A 21,700-nucleotide genomic window follows, 5' to 3' on the forward strand; every position below is an offset into this window, starting at 1 on the left:
TTCTTGATAGCTCTCATGAAATATTGATTTGAAGTACCTATCCTATTTCTTATACACCATAAGGAGAAAAGAGATTTTATTTAGTATTCACACAAAAATTGAAGTACAATCTTGTTTAAAGGGGAAAAAAACTTGGCAAGCCACCTACCTTTAAAAGTCCACATTCTTGCAACTGAATGCGTAATAATAATAATAATAATAATAATAATAATAATAATAATAATAATAATAATAATAATAATAATAATAATAATAATAATAATAATAATAATAATAATAAAGTGCTTGGCCCCTATTCCCGTTAAATTTACCATTCTTACCCCCAAATATGTAATTTTCCAATTTCATCCCAAATTTAGCATTTACACTTCCTCTCAAAAGTAGTAGAGGAGACCGAGTTGCTTGTGATAAAACCAAGATACCTTCCTTTATTCAATTTTGGTTTTTTTTTTTTTTTTTTTTTTTTTGTCTTCTCAATAAATGTATAAACTTTAGCTATCAATCTAAATATATTTGTTTTTACTTATTGATGCTTCACAGCGTTCTCAAAATCATCATTATAGTATACGTAAAGTTATATTTCCTATTTCCAACGAAAAATTATAACTCTCCTCCCCCAAAACTACATCATGGACACATGGACACCCCTGAAGGAGAGTTGACTTCGTGTCTTTGAATGAGTGGTAGATTTGGCTGCGCGCTACTTCGTACGAGCCGAAGGGATTTTCCCGATAGTTCGTATCAGAGACGCATTCACCGCTTTCACCTCTCTGCGTCTCTGGCTGGCTCACAAGTTCATAATCTCTTTCCTGAGGTTGTTGTGCTGTTGGGAACGGGACGGGAAGGTGTTTTTCAACGTGACCTTACAGCCTGATAAAAGAAAATTGCTTTTCTTTTAATAAGGTTTTCTACTGAACCCGTAGAGATGTCTTGCTACTATTGCGAACGCGAGCATAATTTGGAAGCTTTATTATACAATTTTTGGACTGATCGATTTCCCTGGTGAGTCCATATTGAAATTCATAAATAGCCCTACCTGCAAATGGTAAAGAATTGAATTACCACGTGTTAAAAACTTTAATACCAATATACCTAATATGTAGTTCAAGTCTGAATCAATTGAACTAGTAGATACGCAAGATAATGTAGTTATTGATTTAGTAGTATATTGCACTTACGTATCAACTTAAAGCTATTTATTTTTCGTTCGATATTACTGTTTCATATTCAGATTATTTTATTATTTATTTGTTGTTTTTTTCTATGTAGATTTAGAATTGGAAGTACTATTAGCGGTTAGTAGATTTATTTTTTAGAAAAGGTATTAACCGATCGCGTAAGATTGTAAGTTTTGTGTGTGTGTGTGTGTGTGTGTGATTGTGCCTTAAATAGGCTACATGTAGTTTTTGTTTTCCAGTAGTGCCGCGATTTATTTTCAAAAGTGTGGCACAAAAATCAATAAATAACATTATTATTAATATTATTGGCGATTCTTGCGCTTTGATAGTATAGGAAGACTGAGTGCTTTATATCGGAGGAGTATTAATGTCTGCATAATGAATCAACAGTAAAATATGACAATGAATGATGTCTTCTAACATGGCATCCGGAGGGGCGCGGTGGCTCAATGGTAGAGCGTTCATCTATGGTGCATGGGGTTCTTAGTTAGACCCTAGCTCAAGTCAAGTCAACTCTATAGTGGACAAACACTGTGTGCTTGGGTTTCTCAGGGTTCTGCCGTTTCCTCCCACTTTCTTCATTCCACCAGTTCATTCATTTCTAATCATCACCGCCTCCGTCTCCTTGAGCCTAGTTAGCATAAACGTGGGACGTAAAACTTAAATATTCCATTTCATTTTTACACGGGGTATCACAAATCCTAATTTTTATCCAGGAGCGTCATTTCAGATTTTGCTTGGGGGGTAAGACCCCTTGATATAAGTAAAATTTCGCGTTTTTCACTGATTTACTACTATTCTATTGATAAAATCTATATACATCTCAAATTCAGGGGGGGAAATGCCCCTCCCTGCCCCCCTAAATGACGCCCCTGTTTTTATCCTATTCCTGTACTTCATCTCTTAATTTCCAGTCATAACCCTTTTTGGACCACACGGAAAGAAATTTGTTACCCTAAACATAGGCGTAAATAGCAGCCCCGCAACCCCTGCGGCGCGGGGGCGCGCTCGAACTCCAGGGGCGCAAAAATATAGAAAGTAGAGCGCATAATTAAGAGCTGCGGAGGCGCTGAAGCTTCAAGTTACGCCACTAACCCTAAACATGCGTAAATGGGTTTAATACCCATGCCTAGCTATATGAGGGTAGATGGGCTAGAACTTGTCATCGAGAAGAACATTCAGACATAGTGTAAATATGTCTTGTTGTGATGTCTGTATGTATGTTGTGCCCAATTCAAGTTCTAACCCATTTGCCTAGCAGAGTTAAGCAGGGTATTTAGGCCACTAGAGATAGAATAGGAGTAGACAATTAATTTTTCCTTTCCCTTGGTTTTAGGGGAAGATAAAGAAGCGGAACACAGTCGGTAAACCGAACTCTCAGAAATTCCTGGCATGCAAAGCTGTGGAAAACGATCTCTATTGCCAAACTACTTGCCCACACCAAATTTCTTTCAGATCTGCTCAGTAGTTACCTAGAAGCAGTGGCATATTTAGGAGGGCTATTGGGCTGAAGCCCCCGAAATAAATTTGTTTGTTTTCCGCATTCCATGTACAAAAATAATCCTTCTTATAATAATTCTTATAACAAAAATAATTCTTATACCATTTGTAAGAATTTTATTGACTCCATTTTCTTACGCTCTTTGTTCAGGAATAACACTGTTTTTGTCAAATTTCATTCCACGTAAGAATTGTGTTCTTTTTCCTCTTTCTTTCGTTTCTGTTATCATACTTTTGACCGTTGTTAGCTGTGATTCAAATCAGCCCTCGTCAGTGACACCAAAACTAAGACGAGCTGGTAAGCAAAACTAGTGTTCCATACCAACTTGCACGGATATCAACATAACAGGACTTTAGATATTATAGCAAAGGAATATTTACATATTTTAGTTATTGAATTGAAGAAAATCAAGAGGGGGAATAAGTAGCCCGGGAAATTAAGTGGGACAAGAGGGTGCTTCTTTTTTCTTCTATGAATAGAATAAAATGTTAGGCTCACTGCTAAATTTTTGTGTTTATCATATCACAAGATTCACCAGTCTGCAATTCTTGCCATTAAAACTACAATCAGTATATTTCAGCTTCAACTTGTCTTCACATTTTCTTTCAGGTGTCAGGCATATTTCTGTCAGGCATATTCCATTTTTTTTTTCTAAAATGAAATCAGTTAAAGTGAAATGCGATTACAAATATTCAACGTGTGTTTGCAGGAGAGTCATTTCAGATTTGCCTGGAGGAGGGTTGAGTTGATTTTGAGTTTAACGTCCCGTTCAGCAGCAAGGTCATATGAGACGTGGACCTACTGATTAACGTGGGATCCGAACCACATGAGCTCCCGCCGGGAATCGAACCCGGGTCTCCAAAGGCGCGTACGCTAACCGCTTAGCCACGAAGGAGCTCTTGCCTGGAGGAGAGGTAAGATGCTCTATCGACATACGGGTTTCACATTTTTTCCTAGTATATTAGTAGACAATCGATTAAAATATATTTAATTCTCAAACTCAGGTGGGCAACTGCCCCTTCTGCTTCCCCATGTTGTGCATAGCCTCCCCGAAACAAAATCCTAAATACGCCATTGTCTAGGAATAAAGTACTACATACAAGCGAAGCCGAGCCGAGGCACGAAGGGCTACTTGCTCACCAAATGTAGTTTAGATGCGGACAAATAGTTACCGAGAAATAAAGTATCAATACAACTCGACCCGAGACTGTCACTGACAACGTCGGTCACCAAATATAGCAGCCTTCATTCTTTAGCCCACCAAATTAGGTTTAGATCCTGTCAGTGGTTATCGATAAATAAAGTACACCCCACCACACATTCACTCACACATGTATTTAAACTGTAAGCTCCCATGAAGTTAACCGGGAGCTAAAAACAGAAAATCAGAGAGCTAGTGTGAAAGAACAAGAGTGAGAATTAGAAATAGGCCTACTCTGTAGACAAATAGGCTGTACGATATTGAGCCTACATATTATTCCCTTCCAAACTAAACGCAATTCCTTCAACAATACGTGCAAGAACTAGAACAGAAAATTAATCGGAAAATGTACTTAAAAAAAATAAAAAAATAAAAAAAAAAATAAAAAAGAAGAGGATCTCTTAAGTGCACCTACCGGTATCGGTTGTTCAGATTGCAGCAAATAAAAAAAGTGTATAATTTTGTTTCTTTGTAACCTTCATCACCAGGATATGCGCCGACACATTGCGTACAGCTGATGATGATTTTAGATTTTCTCCGGGAGTACTTTCAATACAAGGAAGGTAAAAAGTAGTACTGTGAAAATATGGACACTTGAATACGATTGTTGATATGGCCCACGGAGAGATTTCGTATGGAGCGATGATTTATGGACTCCCAAGGGGAAAATCTCCAAAGCATTTCTCCGATTGGACTCAGTCTGAGTTTACCATTGTTTTTCACAGTACTATTTCCACCCCTGTTTATTCAGTCCCACTAGAGGTTATCTGAAATCATTACTGTTTAGAACTACTGCGAGTGTAAGGAGAGAGCTTGTAAAAGTCAGTAAGCCCGCAACTAAGGAGAGGCGTGGCCCACCCTAAATTTTCTGTGCCCCCTCCCTCCCAGACCACAATGCGTCACTTTGTGTTGTATTAATGTAAAATACAATTTGAGTATTTGTAAGAGATGCTTTATTTTAAATTGATATTACAGTAGAGCGTCGATTATCCGAAGTAATTGGGGGACATGGGTGTTCGGATAATCGAACTGTACATGTTTATTTGCCAAAAAGAAGTACTGTACAGTAAATTTATTCATAAAAACAGGCATCTCTTTAAGTATTACAAAGTAACGTACAAAGGCAACTTTAGTAGGAATATATAGTATGTGGTACAGTTTATTAAACAAAAATATGTACATATTACATACGCATTTTGCATGAACAATACACACAGTACACAAAATTAACGTTTAAAAAAATCCTTTAAGCGAGCGAGTACACAGTTCGGTTAAGCGGTCATTCGGTTGACCGACGTTCGGATAATCGATGCTCTACTGTAATTCCTTTTAAGAAATTGCGAGATGACGAAATACAGAAAACAGTTAGAGAAAAGTGATAGGAACGGAGAATGCAAGCAAAATTTTTACAAGAATTCCTTCGAATTCCGTACTGACATCATAGATAAAATGTAGCGGATGGAATTAAATAACGGTAATCATAGTAAGCCCAATCGTGCGAGACAAATATGGGTTTAGAAAAGGCCGAAGTTAGGAAGGGTACAAAACAAGTCCCAAAACCCACGAATTCCGACTGAAATTGCGATGTTCTTTGTGTGTTTGGGTAGAATAGGAGCTCGCAGGTGAAAATGAGATTGATAACTTATTAAACTAGCAGTTGAAAATGATATTGATAACTTACTAAGCTAGCAGGTGAAAATAATAGGTAACTTATTAAGCTAGAAATTTAAAATTATAGTGATTACTTATTGAGCTGACTTAAGCTAGCAGGTGAAAATGAGATTAATAACTTATTAAGCTAGCAAGTGAAAATGAGATTGATAATTTATTCAACTAGCGATTGAAAATGAGATTGATAACTTATTAAGATGCAAAAGGTTTATTTTTCAAGACAACGTGGTGTGATAATTTTTGTTTTTCAATCGCTATTCTAGCAACTAAAGGATAGGAAAATGTATGTTATTGAATTTTAGAATTAATCTGTGCTACTATCGAATACAGGCCCATAAATTTGCAAAATTTTGGAGAAAAAATGTCACTTTACCAAAATATGGTACTACTACACGGTAGTTGCGCAACTTGATATAACTAATCATGCATTATTGCTGGAAGGTTATGCAATATTGTACTACCAGTCCTTCCTGTTCGTAATAAATAATAGTAGAGTTTCTACATATCTTTTGTACTGTATGTCCGATATTCTTTTATATGTTATCTTATTTCTGATTCCTACTTTTACTTTCGAGGGGCAGGAGGAGAGAAAGAAATAAGGTGATCGTGAAAAAAAAAAAAATGAATTCGAAATTTCAACTGATTTGCACGTCTCATTATTCTTCCCGATAAACGAGCCTCGGTTTCTACCCAGGGACGTTATTTCAGACTTCGCTTGAAGGGGGGGGGGGGGGCAAGAGCACCACCGACATAAACAACTTTCACGTTTTGTACTAATATATTAGTAGATAATCTATTAAAGTATATGTATTCCTCAAACTCTTGGGGGGGACGGCAAATTGCCCCCTCCTGCCCCTTCTAAATGACTCCCCTGTTTCTACCTCAGTCAGGTTACCTGTAATAAGCTGCCGGAACTATGTATAAAGTTGGAGTATGCTATAAACGTTGAATAGTGACACAATATTGCAGGACAACAGGGTGTTACAAACATTTTTTTTTTCTTTATGGTTAAGAGGGGTGGAAACTTAGGCTCAATTCACCTGTTTGGAAACCATAGAAACGTCATTGATGTACGTTATGTAAATAGGTAACAACGTCATGTACGTTGAATGACAATTTATAATTTGGTGTAAAACGTAATTTTAACTGCTGAAATTAACAGAACACTACAGAAAACATACTCAATAGATTGGCGACTTATTAGAGAACCATAAAGATAACTAAAGTAATTTCCAAAACAAATAACAGAAAAATTAGAACAGTCTATGACGTTACTTCGAATCATTTTTTTCAAAGCAAAATCAGAGTTTAAAACTGCGTGAAAATGCAAGACCGTGAGATATTAATAGAAATATTTGTCTGTGTACATCTGCATCTATTCTTTATGAGAGGTCTCTATATCTGCAACTTGTTAAGTGGATGCAAATGGGAATAGCAGTTAAAAACGAACCGAAACTGTGTGTTTTGGACAAAAAGAATCCGTCATACAATATCAAAAATGTTTTTAATCCATGCTGATACGTTCCGTTCAAAACAAATTTCAATACTCGTATGTGGAACTGTATTAACTTAAAAGTGCTATACGCCTTCGGTGCGGGAGACATGGGTTCTATATCTGCAGGGTCTTCATGTGGTTCCGATCCTACTTTAAGCTGTAGAGCCATGTTTCATATAGCTTTGCTGCTGAAAGAGACATCGAACTCCAAATCAACCAACGAACATTGACAGGAGTTTATTTACAAGTAGTATGTGCGTCAGTGTAAACGAACATAAAACATCAATGGATACAATCTGCTAATAAATGGTTTATATTTTTCGTATACAGTACATACAGTAAATTAAAATTTAAGAATCTATTTCAGAAGTATGTATCAAGTGCATCAAATTGGTAGGAACGAGATGCTTTTTTTAATGCCATAAAATTTAATTTGTCTCGATTTTCACGCGGACCATGCATGAGAATTCATCGTCAAACATGTCAATTTGTTCATCTCGGGCGACACCACGAGGTTGGTTGTGGAGACATGTGTGCCGCCCTTTTTATAGACCTATATAAGTTATTGTACTATTTTATTATGATTTGATGTAAAACTCCTATTTCAAGCCTACACTGATCGACCAGGATGCGATCCGCCTCTCCAAACGACTCTTCTAGGGCCGCTGATGATTTGGATGAGATATATCAATATGTATCTTTGCAAAATATAATTGAAAAAATTAAAGTTAAGAGCTGATCGTAATTTTGGGTTATATCTCAATAAACCTTTCTATACTGTCCTCTTGCTAGTGTCAAAATGAAATACTTAATTAGCATTGATTATCCGCTTTGGTGGGTTAAAATAAATAAATAAATAAATAAAAATAAATGCACAACTCTTTATCTCGTGTGTTTGGTACCCGTAAAATATGCTGTTTTTGTTTTTTGTGGCATGGATTTAAACAACATCGGAAGTATCAGTGTTCATCTCAACGACACCAAAAACTATAGATTTGGCACTAATATAGGTCATTTTCAATCATTTTTAAATATATATCCTCCCTTCCCTCCCCTAAGTTGCACCGTTAAAATGATATGATAAAAACCATCCGAGGTCTGAACCTCATCTATGTTGAAAATTTGATTGAGATCGGTCCGGTGGTTCAAGAATTATTTATTTTCTTATATCTTTCCCTTCTTCCCCTCTCCCAAGTTCTACCGTCAAAGTGAATAGATAAAAGTACTCCCAGACCCGACCCTCATCTATGTGGCGAATTTGATCGAGATCGGTCGGGTGGTTCAAGAGATTAAGAAATGAAATCTTTGAGTTTTACGTGCCACGTTTATGCCGGTTAGGCTAAAGGGGACGGTAATGATGAAAAATGAATGAAATGGTGGAATGAAGAAAGTGGGAGGAAACAGAAGAACCCCGAGGAGACCCACTCACACGGTGTTTGTCCACCACAAAGTTCACTTGGTGGGAGCTGGGATTGAACCCGGGACTCCATGCACCAGAGGTTAACGCTCTACCACTGAGCCACCGCGGCCCTTCAAGACATTAAGAGTCATATTCAATTTTATAATATAAATTTCAGAATCAGTTTTATCTTAATAGTTGGTGTCATTATCATGCAGCACACATTTTGAGGTTTAGAAAACAGAAACTTTTATCGATTTTCTCGAAAACTACACATAAGAATTTACACTAACCACACCATTTTGTTCACCGTAATAAAATCTAATGATTCTTCTTATGTTTCATCTCGGTACTTTTTTTTTTTCGTTAAACACTAATAGTATTCCTGAGTAACCAGTATTTACTGCGTGACGATTTCATCAATACAGGTTTTTTTCTATGGTGTTTTAAACGTACCAAATACTTAGGGGTCTTAATTTCAATGTTGTCATTATTCAGAAAATGCACTTTCTTCTTAGAAGCCTACTTCATCTTTAATTTATATCAAGAATGAGGTGTAAAAGTAAAATAATACTCCCACAGTACAAATCAAAAATTAAAATACAGTAACTGGAGAAAAATACCCTGTAAAGCATGTAATTTCTTAATTTTACACAATACGATAGTAATGTTTCTCATGTAGGTTATCACAATTTTAAACAAAATTGCAATATTCCAGAAAAGTTCTTTCCATTACAGTAGCTCTCTCCCTGAGAGGTTACGTCCCAGGTGAAATGCAGAACCATAGCTTGAGGTTTCTGCACCCGTGGCGAAGTAGAATTCGGCGCCCCCTACACTCACCTTATCAAGCTTTCCCTTATTATTATTATTATTATTATTATTATTATTATTATTATTATTATTATTATTATTATTATTATTATTATTATTATTATTATTATTATTATTATTATTTTACATATAAGATACATATAAGAGAAGCAACTTTTGTTATGCTTCGTCGAATTTTTATCTAGTTGCTTGGACGGACCATTTGCAACAGCCAAAAGTGATTATTATGTATTCTTTTACAAATAAGAACTGTTTTCAAGAGGCTCTTATTTGAACTTTTTGTTAAACTTGACAAAACTACCTTTGGTTGTATACAAATCCACTTCGAGAACAGTTATGGTTAAATTATTTACAACGTTTTGTATTATCGATAAGAAATGAATAATAATTTTTAATACCTTAGAAACTATGTGCTTTTAAAATGTTCAAAATCGGTGAAAACATTAATTTCCAGTAATGATTGTAAATTTCTGTAAATTTATTCTGTATTTGACCACACAAATAGCATTTTAATTTTGATTCTTTTACGGTAAAATATTTTGTGAAACGTAACGGAATTTCAGAAGGAGCCTTCTTTGTGAATTTCTCACAGCGTTCATTGTAGAGACCTGCACGGGCCGGGCCTGGGCGGGCCGACTCTATTATTTCTTTCGGCCGGGCCGGGCTTGGGCGGGCCGACACTGATTTGTTTTCAGGTCGGGCCGGGCTGGGGCCGATTAATTGCAATTCTTTAATAATTATTGACATTCGTTAAACGATAATTAGAATAAAGGCAAACGTTGAAGAAGTGTGCCCGTGAAAAATGTTACAAAATGAAACTTCGAAAATTTATCGGGCCGGGGCTGGGCTTGGGCCAAGAATTTTAAAAAACTTATCGGCCGGGCCGGGCTTGGGCCGAAAATCTCCAAAACGTTTCGGGCCTGGGCTGGGCCGGGCCTACGTACATTCGGGCTGGATTGGGCTCGGGCCGAAACATTCGGCCCGTGCAGGTCTCTAGTTCATTGTCACCGTCATGATTAATCCGATTGGGTAGAAAAGCGTGATTATCTAAGCAAACTCATCACCATCAGAACGCCTAACACGTATTTCAGACTTTGAACGTTTCTGATTTTGATAACGCTCCTGCCTCCTGGATAGACTATAAGTCAGAAAATGACACGATCTAATATTAAATAGTGTATTTCTTATTTACGCAAAGTGCACAAGTACAGCTATAATCAATCTGTTCCAGCAGAACTGCCGAATTATTGGCAACGAACGATGTATTTTCTAGCGACATAAAAGTTCGTTTTTTCCCCTCGATTTCTTTGAAAATCATGCATCAGAATTTACCCTTAACATGTCATTTTATTAAGCTCATTGTGATCTTATCAACTGGCAATGGCGTATTTAGGGGCTATCGGGCTCAAGCCCCCCCTCCCGAAATAAATTTGTTAGTTGTTCGCATTCCACGTACAATAATCCTTATCATTTCTAACAATTCCATTGACTTTCCGTTTCCTTATGGTCTTTGTTCAGAAATAACACTGTATTTGTCAAATTTCATTCCATGTAAGAATGCCTATTTCGACTCTTCTGTTTGTTATTCTTAGTTGTTACTTTCTTTTGTTTCTCCTATCATGCTTTCGAGCATTATTAGTTGTGATTCAAGTCGGCCATCGTCAGTAGCACCAAAACTAAAAGGTGATAACCGAAACATGTTCCACACCAACTTAGTTATTATAGCAAAGGAATATTTACATCGTTTAGTTATAAAGAAAAGTAGGCCTAAATGTTTGAATTGAAGAAAACCAAGAGGGGGTAATAAGTAACCCTGGAAATTAGGTACCGGTAGGCCAAGAGAATGCTTCTTTTTTTCTTCTATGAATAGAATAAAAGGTTAGGTTCACTGCTAAATTCTTGTGTATATCATATCACATAAGATTCACCAGTGTACAAATTCTTGCCATTAAAACTGCAGTCAGTAGTCAGCTTCAATTTGTCTCAACATTTTCTTTCAGGTAAAAACGGGCACAGATAAAACAATATTTCATATTTTTTCTAAAATGAAATCAGTTAAGTTGAAATGAAATTACAAATATTCAACGTGTGTTTGCTGGAGCGTCATTTCAGATGCCTTGGGGCGGGGGGATAAATTCCTCCACGATATACAAGCTTCACAATTTTCCTTACATATGTTAGTGTATTAGTAGACAATCGATTAAAATATATTAAATTCTCAAATTCAGGTGGGCAATTACCCCTCCCCTGCTACCCCGTGTTATACATAGATCCCCTAACAAAATCATAAATACGCCACTGTATATGTCTTACTTTTGTACTATATTTTTTTAAAGAGTTGATCATAATTTTTGCTATATCTGATATTACGTGGCGTGGTTTTTCTTCAGAATAGTTTACAAAATAATTTGTTTTTCTGAATTTTCTCAAAAACTATACGCATGGGCTTTTACACCGACACATATCGTTTTCTTCTACTCACTGTGATCTACTGATTTGTATATCTGATCTTTGGACAATATTTTTCGTTAAACGCTAATAATATTTCACAATTTATTTATTTATCATTATGTACAGCATATCTGTGAGTGGCCCCGCCCCGTTTGCACCCTTCTGCCGTGTTCACTGGTTTCCTCTGATGACATGTTCAGTTACACACGTGTTTTGCTCTGTGAGTAAAATCAAATTCTATAGACTATTAACCCTTGTCCGCATGGTTCAGTGAATATACGCTAATGCATATGCAGGGCCTCGGAGGCCCTGTATGGTATTTAAAGGGTTCTATTTGGAATTTGATGCAAATTACTACTTGCAGCCCTATGATAGCTTAATTTATCACACAATAGACCAAAAATGGGCATTTTCATAAGTATACAAGTTTTAAAACAACGTTTACAATTATTTTATATTTATTACAATTAGTAGAAAATACAAAAAAAAAAAACACAGTAACAAAATATTTTCTTCAAATATACTTTTGTCAGTTTACTCATATACTTCATAATTTTCTAGTTTATTTTAAAATTCTAAACACACCTGTGTGAAATGGTACTATAATCGTCAAAGGAGCAATATTTATATAATTTCTGACATTCTTGTATGTAAATGACATCATTGTTTAGCAGTTTTGAGGAAAAATGTATCTACAAAATGCATGAATTGCAAATCATTTTATGTGTTCTTTGCAAATGCTTTTGCGACACTAGCAGCATACCAACGCTCTCTTTCTATGAATACTGTATGGACAAAATTCATATTATCTTATTTTTTCTCCTGCTTATTCCTTTTCAGTTCCGTATATCTTCAAAACAGTAATTGTTGCTAGTGGCAAGTTGGGTATTTGTGATCTTAGAATCACCTGGCTTCTCATTAAATTTTCTGCCAGTTCCTGCAAGAATAATGGACGATTGTCTTTCTTGTTTTCATAGAAATTTGGAATCTGCATCCTGAAAACAATGTGACTATTTATCTGCCACATCCATCATATTTGACCAGAGAGCAAAGGGTTACCTTCTAGCCAGTCTTTTGCATGTATAGTCTCTAACGTCTTAACCCATAACATCATCTCCACATTTAGTTTTGTTGTAATAGTTTATAATCACTAGCTTTCTTTTGCTGCTATTTCCATCAACTGTCTTATCATGATGCATGTTGGTTATCAAAATCAATGTCTTCTTTTTCTTTGGCACTTAGCTGAACATAGTGACATTTTGCTTGAATGCAAAAATTGATGAACCTACTCCTCAAGGAGATGGGGCTCTCATTTCAACTGGAATATCGCGTGTGTTTCGCCTTAGTGCTCCCATAACCGTATGTCATTGTTGTAGCATATACTCTGCCAGATCAACACTATCAAAGACATTATCCATAGTAATATTTCGTGAAGTTCCAGAAACGGTTTTGCAGAGGTGTTCTATCACATTGTTCCCAGATTTCTCTTCAACTGATTTATTTTGGTTTTCTTTCTGTGTATACAAAACCATCAACGGCATATGATGATTGAGCGCCGCATAGCCAAAATATTTTTATTACGTACCTTCAAGATTTTCGAGGCGTGTCAATATACGTGTCAATGAACCCACACCTACCTCGAAGTGGCACTAGCTGTTGATCTACAGTAAGTTCTTAACACGGAACAATCACTTTTGTACAGTTTTACATAAATATTTCCTACACAAAACGAATAGGTGCCAGTATATCATTTTCAAGATAGATTTGCCTTGTACATTTATTGTCAATGGTAAGGCTTTCTTTATGTCTTCAAACCTGTTGACAGACATAATGCCTTTGAACATTGGTTTGAGTTCATAGAGATGAACAGTTCAGTGATTGGCACATGTCAGCTTTTTTTCTACTCGTACTAATAGCAAAATGCCAAAAAAAGCATTTATTTAGTCCAGACTATCATTTTCCCACTCTTTTCGTTTCAATGTTGGAACCCTTCTTCCCTCAAGTTTTCTATAGTATAAAATTCCATTCAAGATTTCCTTATAAATGAAACAGTCAAACGCATCTTTAGGACGTATTCTTTTCCCTCCCTTTGAAACACCTGGGAAAAACTTCATTATATTATGTGCTGGAGTCCGTGCTGGAGGTGTTTTCTTTTTCCAAATTGTGTCGTTTGGACTAAAATGTGTATCGGAATCACCAATAGCTTCATTCCCACTGGTGCTTTGAGAGCGTGATGACGTATCGAAATGTCCATCACTTACACTTACACTTACACTTCCTTGATGAACTGTATTATTGGATTCTTCATCCTCAGATTCCTCACTATTACTGTTCGACAGTACATTATCATCAAGACACTCATTTACAAAACGGACAAAATCATCCTCACACACTCTCTTCGTAGTTCATCTTCCACTAGCCGTATCTGTCATTTTGTGCTGAAACTAACACAAATTGCACACCAATGTAAATGGGCATTGCAAATTGCACCTAGTCACAATATAAAAGCAAAAGTGGAAGATATATATATAAATTAGAACTTTAATGTATCAAGTCTGTTGCTGTAATTGTTCGAACAAAGGAAACAAGGTAGCAAAAAGCTCTAATAAATGGCTGATAGATTATATAAACAATCTTATATACAAACGATTGATAAAAGCTTGCATACGTATTGCAGCGCTATCTACTGGGCATAAAATAAGCAATTATAAATAGAACTAATTGCAAATAAGTACGATAATAATAAAAAGAAGTAATAAAACTAAATAACATATTCGTTAGGACCAATTTTATTTACAAAATTATGTCAAATAATTCGCATACCATTATTATTTCATTAGGGCCTCCCAGGCCCTGCATATGCATTTAAGGGGTTACTAAATTAAATCAAATATTACTGTTTTCCAGATAATGTAAAAAATATTTTAAAGCTACCCATGAATGCATAAAAGAATGTTAAAAGAATACACAATGAGCAAGGCTTATTGATTGAATAGATTTGCAATAACATTGAAAATAAAACCCCACAGGGCCTGAGAGGCCCTGCATATGCATATAAGGGTTAAAAAAAAAAAAAAAAAAACGAAGCAAGCGGACTCCCAGTGTTAACATTATTTCTGCAATACTTGACAGTTGGAATTTACTTCCTTGGGTAAAAACGACGGGACTTAACCTTTTTAACACCGTTAGATGAAGAATTTATTATCGTCTTCTCGAGAACTGGCTTTAGTTAGACATTTTTATTTTCTATGTGATGCCTAATACGATAATAAAGTTGCAACACATGCCAACAGATGTGTGAACACGAGGACCATTACGAGACGGGAACGCTTAACTTTTGTGTCAATTAGCTCTCCGGGGAATCTCCCTATCATGATAATAAAACAAAGTATTTCCTGCTTCTAAATGGAGATAAAAAAAAAAATATATATATATATATATATATATATATATATATATATATATATATATATATATATCATGTCTTCCGCAATTTCCTATGCACAGTTGCGACAAGAGAAGCTCCTGTACTATCAACTTACACATATACAAGAAAGATTTTTATAATCAGCTATTAGGGACATTCATGAGGCTCAGTCCACATTATCCTGTAGTAATTTATGTTTTGTACAGTATCTGCAGCAGCGAAATAATAATTTATTTATTTACTAGCAAGCTGTATTCATTGTTGTTTGATTTTCCTTAACGTTGACGCGTAAAATCCCGCGAATGTTCGTTGGTTGATTTGCAGTTTGACGTCTCTTTCAGTAGCAAAGCTATATGAAACATGGACCTACAGTTTAAAGTCGGATCCGAACCACATCAGGACCCTGCAGATATAGAACCCATGTCTTCCACACCGAAGACGTATAGCATTTGTAAGTTAATGCAATTCTACACACGAGTATTGAAATTTGTTTTAAGCGGAACGTGTCCGGTATGGAAATGAAGATTTTTTTTGTTCTGTATGACGGATTTTTTTTTTTTGTTTAATTGACCTGTAAAACTTGTCGCTTAGAATATAAAAGATACCACTGAGCCCAAACAGTGTTTTGTTAGTTCTTTTGTATAGGCTATATTCAAAAGCCACGTATGGGAAGACGAACAAACATGAAATTAAATTTATGAAAACATGAACTTCAAAATATGGTATCATAATATGTTATCTTGATTAAGAAATGTCACACCGAGAATCAAATGAATGTTCGAGGTTAAGCATTGATGTATGAGGTTCGAGGTCAGCCACAAAATTCTGCAATAATGCCGCAGAGATAATATTTCAGCTTCTTCTGGATCACTAGGTCTGTCTAGATCTCTGGATTTGAGAGGTTACACTCAAACCCAGACGAAAGTCGTGACTCAAGTAACTCATTCCATCACTCGCCCCCACTTTTTAAACTTTTAGTGAATAACTCAAAGGCAATGAAAAACATTTAAAATGTGGAGAGGTAGTATTTACAAAATGCTATTAAATAAACTAATAACTGTTTCTAAACAGTCTGATAACTGTCTGATTTCCCTATTGACTAGAAATTTCGGTAAGGAGTGTATGACGTCATAATTGTTGGTCACTCAAATTTCTGTACTATACGAAGGGTCTTGACAATAATTATTAGCTCATATGATAACGTTTTGTAGATACTATCTGGCTCACTTTCTATATTTTATATATATATTTTTCATTATCTTTTAAGTTAACTAAAATTAAAAAAAGAAAAAACTACGAAGTAGGATCCTTAATGGACATCCCGACTTCGTAAGTTAAATATACCTCTGAAATGGTACTGTAAATAATGCATGCAAAGCCACAGGAAAAATGTTACATAAACATGAATTTGTCTTGTTTTTACTACTCGAAAGGTAAGAATTATCGTTCCTTTCGAGTTAATTGTCAAGTCATATAGGGTAAGTTTAAGGTGGGAAACACTCAGAGGTTCAGTAAATTCGGTCACCACTAGACTTATGGAACTTAATGCTTATTTTGGAGCTTCCTCTGAATGAATGATTAGTAGACATAGGATTTTTATGCACTTAAAATTCATTAGATATGCATGCAACTATGCTGTTAAATGTGATACACTTAATATGCACTAATAATGCAATAAAAGAGAACATTTTCAAACATGCATCAAAGTTGTGACAACGTTTTGTAGTTGAAATAATACATCGAAAAGGTACTTTACCTTTCAGGGGCTTCTCTTCAGAATTTATTTTTATGACAGTTGTTACAGTTTATATATTCCTAACTATTTAAAATCCACACAAATTAGATGAAAATAAACACAGTGATACGAGAACACGATCTCTATTTTTTCCTCAAATTGTATTTTAGAGTGCACTTACTTTACGAAACAATACGGACGTCATTTTTCTACACGTTTCCACTGTACAAAAAAAAAAAAAAAAAGTTTTACTCCTTCCCATAATTAACCTTACAGTATATCACAAGCTGCTTCTATTCATTTTATAGTATTAATTTGTGACATTTGTAGCCAAAATGATTTGTTATCTATATATATAAAAGAGAACGTACAAATCCTTTGTCCGCTCATCACGCTAATACGGCTGAACCAATTTCTTTTATTTTTGGGGGGTTATTAGGATTTGGACCCTAGATGGTTTTTATCATATCACTTTAATTTTCAATTACCAGTGTCTTGAGATAATTGACCATTCAGGTGTCCATTACGTACAAATCCTTTATTAGTTCATCATAGGTATAAAAATAAACGTATGTATATGCAACCCGCATGACCGTGTCACTCGGCGGGTTAACATAAATGACAGGCGTTATAATGGTTTTTATCATATCACTTGAAAGCGAAAAAGTAAAAATTATCTAAGTAACAAAGTTTATTGCGTTCGGGGGTGACCGCAGCGAAGCGGGGCGGGTTAACATAAATGACAGGCGATATAATGTTAACATTTACTGCAATCTTCTATGGTTTTTATCATATCACTTGAAAGCGAAAAAGTAAAAATTATCTAAGTAACAAAGTTTATTGCGTTCCGGGGTGACCGCAGCGAAGCGGGGTGAACGCTGCTAGTCATCAATAGATGTTACTTCACAATATTTATAGAGGTGAGCAAGTTTAGTATCTGTATTTTCTGGCAAATTAAAATTTAACCTTGAAGTTATTTTCCCATAGCTTCAATTGTTTTATAGTGGGAGCTTGTGGCAACAACATCTGTCAATTTATTTTCCACAGAATTCCTGAATTTACCACGAACTGACTGGAGCTTTTGCTGAACATCAACTAGAGCTGAATGTTCACTGAGCAGCATTCCTCGTGTCTCTTGTTTCTGAATTGATGTCAACATAATATTACAATGTCTTTATTATTATCAGATTTCTCTTAACGTCTTTGCTCTGCTGATCAGTTGCTAACATTATTGATCCTCCACATACTAGGCATTCTTCCATCCTTCCATGCATAAAGCCGTTCTGATGTATAGACATGGAAATGCATTGAAAATACAAACTAAAGCTGGGTTTATTCCATGCTATAAGCATACATCTGAAATAAAAACTTATAAAATATGCTCATTAAGTTCTTAAGCACTAATATATACACCAACCTTTGAAATATGTATTTATATGCACTTTAAAACTTCAAATTCGATCTGTATTATTGTTGTTGAAACCCCTACCAAGTTTATCAGAGGTGCATATAAGCAAACAAAATATGCATTTGCATGAAAATTCAAGTTTAATGATTAACAAACATGTCTTCTGCAGAGGATACCAAGATTCAATTTTCTGTAGAAACAGTGTGATTTAGATTCTACAACATCTGTCCAGAAAGTTCGGTGAATGGGTCTATATTTCGAATGGAATTGTTGTCTTACTTGAAGCAGCAGTTACTGTCCTTTGAACTAATCCCCGTTGATTATAATGCACTTCTGCGAACGGCTGTACAAGTCCTGGAAAATTCTGGCGTACTCGTCTTTCGGGATGGCCTTCAGCTGGGTCATAGCATTAGATTAGATGTCCGAAAACCTCTGGACTTTCAGGGCTGATTCCAGTTTAGGGAACAAGAAATATTTCAGAAGAGACAAGTCTAAGGAATATGGTGGGTGATTGTGAACTCCTCCATTGGCCAGGAACTGATGTATCAGAATTGTGTCTGTGGCCGGGCATTGTCGTGGAGCAGGATCCCATCTCCTTACTTGGCTTGCTGGGGGCGTACCCGCTTGATTCGTTGCAGCAGACGTTTCAGGGAGGGATTGGTGCCCTCAGGGAGGAATTCTTTGTGGATGAGAAACTTGGAGTCGACGAACACCACGAGCATTGTTTTGATGATGGATCTCTTACTTCGCGCCTTCTTGCTTTTCGGCGACTCTAACCCCCCCCCACTCCATACTCTGACCTTACTTCTGGCATTGTACCTGAGACACCAGATCTCATCGCCCGTGAGACGATTTTCAGGAAACTTGGATCACTATATCCCCTATCGATGAAGTCTTCACAGTTGTCAAGCCGAAGTTGCATTTGTTCCGGCGTCAAAGTGTGGAGCACAAGTCGAGAGCAAAGCTCGCTTTTATTCAAATTCTGGGTCACTATTAGGTGGGCCGTCTCACGACCAATTCCCACTTCCTCTGTTACCATTTGCACTGTTACACGACGATCCTGGACCGAAAATGTTTTCATTTCCTGTATGTTGTTCGGGTTACGTATAGTTGCAGGGCGGACAGTTCGGGGGGCGTCTTCTACGGTGTTCCGCTCTTTTCGTAAACCACTCAAAAACACACTTCATGTTGACAGCACGTACTTCGTAAACTGTTCTTCGTTGTCTGTTTCATGAGTATGACGTCATTCACCAAACACTCTGGACAGAGGTTATATGCTAAACAGTAGGTCTGTGTCTTAGCGCTTAAAAGAAATGGCCTAATGAATTACTCATTTGCTTTAAAAATAATCGAAATCAAACCCATACTTGAATTTGGATACATCTTGAAAGTATTATCATGACCCATTTTACAAGTTAATAAATATTGTAAATATACAGGAAATAAACATAGTTAATTTTTCTCCATTACTTAGTTTTTTCTTTTCTTTTTCTTTTCTTTTTTCTTTTCTTTTTTTTTTGTATGCTAATATGTACGTAACCGAATTATTATTTACAGAATCCATTACGAAATTCAAATTGAAGAAATAGGTTACCAGCGTTGGCAATATGAATTGTCTTCCACTTTTCGAATTCTTTGTGCTGTCGTAGTAAAGTATTTAAAATTAAGTTTGTATGTAAGACATATTGGATACATGATTATGTAAAGCCAAATTCTTTGTTATTTTTCTGTGATATTTGTATCTGACGTGAGATTTGCCTTCAAATGCCTTCAAAATGAAAAAAAAAAACTAGGAGTCTTAAAGCCGTGGAGTTTGCGGAGAGGGGTGGAAAATTCAATTTCACTACTACTACTACTGTCAGTATGGCTTCCCACTTACTCGCGGAACCGATTCCGCCGGAACCGGAGCTTTTGGCCATCCCTAGTTTGGACATGGAAGGGAGACATATAGAACATATCTTCTAGTATAATGTAATCTCATCTGTATATATATATAAAAAAATAGTTATCGTTTTCACTATTTGAATGAAGAATTATGACTCAATCTGTATTTGTAATAATATTCCACTGCTAATATATGCTTTTAGTGCGAGAGTTGCCTGCTTGGGCATAAAAATGCATGGGTCTTTACTGCTCGAAGATATTGAAATACGTTGAAAGAGTTTTCAACAAAGAAAAATACGATAAAGGTTAAATATACCCTGGTTAGTTCATGAGCCAGACCCCGCAAATCTGGTCAATGGTACTATTCAGAGGGGAGGGGGATTTCCGAATATTTTTGAACAGATAAGTGGTCCAGTATGAGAAAACTGCTTGGTGGACTTTCGTTCGGCACAGCTTTATGGCAAATATGACGTCAGCAATATGGCCGCCTACTGATTTCACCATAGCAATTTTAAACGATTATAATTGCACTATCGTTCAACATTGAAACTTTTCTTACTTTATTGTCGACAAGATACTCCAGGCCTACATTTTAACACCAAAACTTTCCTAATCGTTGCCGCCACTTTGAAGTATAGTGCTTGAAAGTGGAGAAATATCATGGTCTCACATTCAGTCGCAACATTTAATGGCGAATAACTATAAAACAGCTATATTTAGACAAAAACACCATGAAATAAAGTTGTGTATTTCAAGAGCTTTCGAACGACACCTGAATCATAACTGTATCTTTATAAATAACGAAAATAATACATTTTATGCATTTCTAGATTTAGGTTTCTAAGAATTTAAATATTAGAATTATTACGTTGTCAACATATGGCTCTGACTTTTATTATACGATATGAATAAAAACTTGTAATATTGATTTCAGCAGAAATATGTAGTGTTTAATACCTAGTTATCATTTATTTGATTTCTAGATTTACAATTGCATTTTGCCGTAAAATTACAGGAAATTAAGGAAACATGCATTCACAGTAAAATTTACTAAGCGAGTATGAATAATTACGTAACCGTAAGGTACAAAATATTATTTACGAGGCAGTATTAAGAAGTATTTATATGGATAAACATAAACTCTACACTCTCTGTTAAACACACACGAACTCATACATGCAGTATACATAGGCCTATTTACACTCACAAAGTACCGGTACATCAGTGTTTCAAGTCATATGTTGTATTTATATACTATTTTAAAACTATTTTTCTATCTTTTGTCGTAAGCTTGTTTATTTATTACTCGTACACACACAATACTTTTTATGATGATATACGCAACAACCCAAAATATTTTTATAATCTGAAAAAAATAACATTATTGAAATCATCTTTAAAATATAAGGGAAAGCTTTGTGTATGTAATTTATTATGCCTCGTAAGTATTATGTGAACGTTAGTATACTTGGTTTCACACCCTATTTTACAGGTTATTTTATCGATACATATGAGGAGT

General features: G+C 35.7%; 1 protein-coding gene across 1 annotated transcript in view; it reads left to right on the forward strand.

Moving 5' to 3' along the window:
- Window positions 1–787: 787 nt before the first annotated feature.
- LOC145687413 (uncharacterized) overlaps window positions 788–21,700 on the forward strand; it is an 85,619-nt gene continuing 64,706 nt past the window's right edge. Inside the window, exon 1 of the mRNA XM_081760871.1 lies at window positions 788–1,002. Within this exon, the coding sequence (XP_081616997.1) occupies window positions 926–1,002 (77 nt within the window). The 5' untranslated portion in view covers window positions 788–925. The remainder of the gene's footprint in view (window positions 1,003–21,700) is intronic.

The sequence above is a fragment of the Thermobia domestica genome, chromosome 1 (assembly GCF_964235325.1).
Source record: "Thermobia domestica chromosome 1, izTheDome1.hap1.1, whole genome shotgun sequence".
Classification (NCBI taxonomy): Eukaryota; Metazoa; Arthropoda; class Insecta; order Zygentoma; family Lepismatidae; genus Thermobia; species Thermobia domestica.